Source organism: Nicotiana sylvestris, chromosome 9 (genome assembly GCF_000393655.2).
Source record: "Nicotiana sylvestris chromosome 9, ASM39365v2, whole genome shotgun sequence".
Classification (NCBI taxonomy): Eukaryota; Viridiplantae; Streptophyta; class Magnoliopsida; order Solanales; family Solanaceae; genus Nicotiana; species Nicotiana sylvestris.
The window spans coordinates 79071322-79077426 of record NC_091065.1 but is presented as its reverse complement, the minus strand read 5'-3'; the positions used below and the strand labels follow the sequence as shown (position 1 = coordinate 79077426).

At 32.0% G+C, this 6105-nt stretch overlaps 1 protein-coding gene across 1 annotated transcript; it reads left to right on the top strand.

Annotated features, from left to right (window-relative positions):
* The first annotated feature begins 2114 nt into the window (after positions 1 to 2114).
* Positions 2115 to 5328, top strand: LOC104240335 (aluminum-activated malate transporter 13-like). Its single transcript, XM_009795164.1, has 6 exons — positions 2115 to 2460; positions 2604 to 2744; positions 3105 to 3374; positions 3721 to 3830; positions 3934 to 4077; positions 4541 to 5328. Exons 1-6 carry the CDS (start codon positions 2184 to 2186, stop codon positions 4862 to 4864), a joined length of 1266 nt encoding a protein of 421 aa, XP_009793466.1. The 5' UTR covers positions 2115 to 2183; the 3' UTR covers positions 4865 to 5328.
* The last annotated feature ends 777 nt before the right edge of the window (positions 5329 to 6105 follow it).

The following is a 6105-nucleotide window of genomic DNA, read 5'->3' as shown; positions in this document are numbered from 1 at the left end:
ATATAATGCTCTTAGTTGATTTAGACATGTTATTGGTATCATGTTGGTATGCTTCCTACGTCTATTGAAACTCTTGATGACGAGCAAGAAATACTCCAAAGTTGTTTGATAAGTGCGCAATGTTGTTGGTAATTAATATGACTGTTATGTCGAGGAAGAGGCAAACCCGAAATAAAGGAGATAAATAACACCAAATTTTAATGTGGAAAAACTTTCAAATCGAAGGTAAAAACCACGGGATCACAAAGATCCAAAAAGCTCCACTATAACAATAAGAGGATTACAAAAGTTCTCCAAATTGGCTACACAACAAGTGCCAAATACGGAGCAACAACAAATCAATTGAAGAAAGAGGAGAATCCAGTTCGAGGCTCATAATCAGATTCTACGAGCCTTCAAATCCGATCTCTACCGTTCAAATCAAAGAGCAAGATGTTACGAATATTCAGTCAAATTTCAGCCCGATCCAACAGTTAACGAATCAGAAAACGCGATTTGAAGTTGGTTGGTCGGAATAAAAATCTGCAGCAACACAAATACTTTTCTTCTCTTTTTTCTCTTGATGAAAGCTCTCTCAAAAACCACTGTTATGTGCTTAAGTCTTTCAAAGACTTCTACCAATAAGCATTTAATAATTCTCCAAGGTTGTCCTTTTTATAGATCATGAGTGGTGCTTTCTCTTAAAGCCAAAACCCACTCAAAATAGGAATAAACACCGAATCTGATTCCGAATAGGAATGAAAACTTAAAGAGAATAGGATTAGGTCATTGGGCCTTTGACCGGACAACATGGGCATGAGCCAACACATCTTTTACAGCATGATGATTTATGAGCATGAGCACTCATAGCCTGATTGCCCTTATCTTTTCTTATAGAATTAAAACAATTAATCCTAGGTTGAACTATATATAGGTTTTGTAATATGTTCAATCAAGAAAATAAAGGCATAAAACTAAAATTGAATTCCAGAAGTTATGCACAAGAAAGTACGAATTTCAGAGGTCAAAAACAAATTCATCAAACAAAACATATAATTATAAACCCTTAGATACAACTTGTAAGACCCTGTAATGATTTCCAAAAGATTTAGTTTGCATTTAATTTTCACCATGAGCAGCAAGTACCAAAGTTTAGGATGGTGCTGAGCATGTGATGCTCCACTTAAAGTCACTGTAGCTCATAAAAGTTAAAAGACGCGTATACTTACAACTTTCAATAAGGGAGTACTTGTTAAGAAAAATCAACATTACTTCTAACTAAACTTCAAAAATTTAGTTGATGAGTTAGAAAATTGTCCAAATTCAAACAACAACCCATTCTCTCAATTAATCAATGCGGGTCACTTTAATATCCTCTGCTCAATTAGGTCTAAATATTTGGAGCGTCAATAATATAACATTTGTGTAATAAAGTATTAATTCTAAGTTATATACATTAATTGTGTAAAAAAGATTTACACCATCCGATCACTTAAAAAATAGTTGCAGGTTATACTATTTAATAAGCATTGATTGATAACATAAAATAAATGATAAATAACCTAATATAATAAGTTAAATAACATTGATGGTGTAAATTATTTTTACTTTGTCATTCCATATAACTTAAATCCACCAAAGATATAAATGAGTTTGGTTGTGTACCAGAATAAGAAAATGGAAATTGTGCCTAGCTCAACCCAACAAAACTTACTCATAAAGTGAAATTATTCAAGATCATATAAGAGTAGATTACCTCAATCAGCGCGGGACTTTAAATTGTACAGTTACTAAAAGAGTTTAAGTTTTATACACTTTCAATGTTAGAAATTTTTATATTATTGAGTCGTCTTTACATGTTGTAGTAGGCAACCTATTTTATTTTGAAGATTATGAATATTACATTTAAATGAGGCTTAATTACTTGTATATATAATTCGAATACATAATTTAAACTCTTACCAGAAATAGCAAAACATGTAAAAGGCCATGGAAATTTCGTTTGTCACACCTCTTTTGGCCAAACCAATGGGGGCCGAGCGTGCAAAAGCTAGTAGTGCTGTATCCACAATATGTGAGCTGCATTATAAGTAGTCTGATTAAGTCCTATATATAGACCATATTCCCTTCTTTGATTCCCCCTGTCCTTCTCTGCATAATATATACTCACATGTTTTTTGAAGAAATATTAAGGAATAGGCATTATGAGCTCCAACATTGTACCTGTTCCAAATGGAGAAATTATTTCTCAACATGACCAAAAGAAGCAGAAACCTAAACTTTCCTTTATTGATATTGTTTCATCTCTCAAGGAAAGAACAAGCAAGTGTGATATGAGGAAAATAATACATAGTGTTAAAGTTGGGCTGGCTTTGGTATTGGTGTCGCTTTTATATCTTTTGGATCCTCTGTTCCAGAAAGTTGGACAAAATGCCATGTGGGCTATTATGACTGTTGTAGTTGTCTTCGAGTTCTACGCAGGTTTATCATTTAATCATTCATCCATTCATTGTTTTCTCTATCAATAAACATATATAGTGTAAAAATTTCTATCAATACTTTTGTTTTCCCTATTACTAGTATAAATAAATTAATTTCAATGATGATGTATGATCTCCTATCAGGTGCTACACTAAGCAAAGGCATAAACCGAGCGATTGGTACAGTATTGGGCGGAGGATTGGGATGTATGGCTGCAATTTTAGCTGACAATAGTGGAGAAATTGGCGGAGCCTTAGTTGTTGGCATCTCTGTGATTGTCATTGGTAAATATTGTCACTCATGTCCTCACAATAAAGTTACTAAAATGAAGCTAATAATAAGAGTTTAACTTCTAACTATACATTAACAGTGTAATTTAAGATTGTCTAATTTATTTTTAGATTACTAGTTCACTTATTTCAGGCTACAACTTTCACTTAATTTGGACATTATATTATACTTAAATATCAGGTCTCCTACAAAAAATTACACGTAACTACCCACACTAACATTTGAAAAATAAAAATAATAACCTGCTATATCAGTTAAAGTGAAAAACTTCCTTACACTTACACTGTCAGAATATATAACTTGTATCCTAATAATAAAGGTGTATATAACATTAATGGTAATATTATAAACAGGTGCTGGTGCAACGTACTCAAGGATGATACCAAGCGTGAAGAAGAGATATGACTATGGAGTTATGATCTTCATATTGACATTCAATTTGGTAGTAGTGTCTGGAGTAAGAGCTGACAAAATCATGAAATTGGCTGGAGAGAGACTTTCCACCATTGGTATGGGATTTGCTGTCTGTATATTTACAAGTTTCATCTACCCCATCTGGGCTAGTGATGAACTTCATTCCTCCACTGCTTCTAAGTTTGATAAAGTTGCATCTTCTATCCAAGGTAAGTTTGCACATTTATTTCCTCCCAATAAATTAACCTTCAAATATATCTTTTTACGTAAATGAACATGAACAATTAATTATCCATTGCCATCTTAATTTTAGGCTTAGTAATAGTCTTGAAATAATGGATTGACTACTTAAAGATTTATCTTACTATTAACATGGGATACCACGTAAGTTAATTTTTTTACCAGATTAGTAAATATCTTTACAAATGACTTGATTTTGTAAATATTTTGCTCTGCCGGTCCATAAAATTAAACTTAAACTTGAACTAATATACCTTTTGAAATATATCTTACCCATTGATGGTGATTCTTAACGTGTTTCTCGTTAATTTTCAGGGTGCTTAGAGGAATATTTTAAGATAGCCGATGATAAAGAAAAACAACCAACAATTGACGTCAGTGGATGCAGATCGGTGCTGCACTCCAAGTCCAGTGATGAGTCACTGGTATAATATACTTAACAATTGATCTTACTAGGAAATCCATAATGTTGGATATAAATATTTTATTAAAATAATAATAATAATAATAATATGAGAACTATTTCAGTCAAATTTTGCGAAGTGGGAACCTTGGCATGGGAAATTTGGATTCTTTTATCCATGGGAGAAGTACTTGCAAATTGGAGAGGTTCTAAGGGAGCTTGCGGCATCCGTTCTCTCATTCAAAGGATGTGTTCAATCAGTCAGACAGGTAAAAATACTGAAACACTTAATTTTATTTCTTTTTCCTTTCAAAATATTAAGAACTTGTTTAAGAAATAATCAATGGTTATTTCTTAAAGAAGCTTTGGAACGAAAGAAGTACTATCTCCGGTCTATATTATCTGTCTTTTAAGATTTTTGCACATTATTTAAGAATGACATTCAAGAGCCATAATTATAAGAATTTTTATAGTACATGCAAAAACCACCAAACGTCTCACTTAATTAACCCTTTATTAATTAAAGTAGTACGGCAGTGTTCTAAAACAAGAAGTAGAATAAGCACTTTTATTTTTTCTAAAATATTAAATATATTGAACAAATTCAGGTTGCCAACAAATAATATAGACCGGAAGTAGTACTTTCTTGTTTAGATTCACTTTTCTTCAATTTATTCGTCCAAAAATTGACTCAAAATTTCATGTTACTTTCTATTTGGTACTGATGAGCAGCCATCCGCAACACAAAGAGACAGCATAAAGGGGCCATGTGAAACAATAGGATTGTCAATTGCATGGATTTTGAAGGAAGTTGGAGAGAGCATAAGGGACATGAAAATATGTCGTACTAAAGTTTTGATAAGTCCGAGAACACAATGCATGATACAGGAGCTAAGTCTCCTTGTAAAAACTGCGGAGAGTTCGACTGAAAATCTTGGGTTGGCTAGCTTTATATTTCATTTGTTAGAGTTGGTGGAGAAGGTAGAAATGGTGGCTACAAAAGTGGAAGAACTTGGTGAAATTGCTCGGTTTCACAACAAAAAAGTTGATGTCTGACTTTAATCTACTCAGCTGTAAATTACTGGTGCCCCTATATAATAGAAATATGGGCAGTACCGCAGTACGATAAAGACACAAGCGCTACTCCATTAGTTGTGAAGATTATGATCCAACCGAGCTAACATTTTGAGTTTATGGGTTATGGGCTTACTGACCATTCTAAATAAATTATTTATATATATTAAATTAAATTTTTAGCACAAATATAAAAATTGGGTCAAAGCTACTGAATCCTGCCCACGTGACATATATCATTTACTGACAGGGTATCGTAGAGTTCCTACTCATTTCTTTCAGAAAAACACTCAGTCATCTATGATACCAACCTGGTATATCATACTAACAGGGTATCAAAGAGGACCGGCAAAAGAAACTCATTAGTCTTCTATGATAGTCGCGTATTATATATCACATACTATCATAGTATCATCGAGGACTGGTTAATTCCTTTAAAAAAGTAGTAGCAATATACAATTGTAATTAATTATATACTCTTAAATTAATTATTGTATACCAATATGGTATATAACATTTTGCTATATAATAAAATTCGTCTTTTTGCTAGTTCAACTCAATTTTGACATAAATTCGAAAATCAGTATACCACCATAATCTACACATTAAATAATATCATCCAATGAATTTCAATTGCAAAACACTCCAAGCACACACAAAAAATTAGATATAAAATTTTCAACTTATACATATGAAATTTTAATTTTTTTTTTTCATATTTGATATTGTATCGACCACTTTGAAGTGTTTCTACTAAATCCATGTAAGCACAAACTTTTAATTGACATGAGGAAGAATCCATTGTTGATCCGCAAAAATAATTATCTCCCTTTACGTAATGTCAAAATTTTAAAATTAGCCAGCAAATAATAAAGATTGGAGTTAATTTCCAAAAGCATCCAAATTAAGCTAAATCAAGTCAATAATTTCTAAAGATCGTGTGTTAATTTTTTCTGAGCTTTACCTTTAATATGCCTTTCAAGAAGTAATTTTATGTAACAAAGAAAAATGGGAATTATTCAAGAGAGAGGTATAAAGCCTTTTAATGAATAAAAAAAGAAACAAAAAATAATAGAAATCATGGATTGGTTGTATTTATAAAAATAAAGTAGGACAATAGTGATCAATAATACCGAAATGGTCGAATCAAATTTTGGGATATTGGAAAAAGCAGCGAAAGTGCAAAGATGATTTTTTTGGTTTATTGATGAGAAGGGATTGGT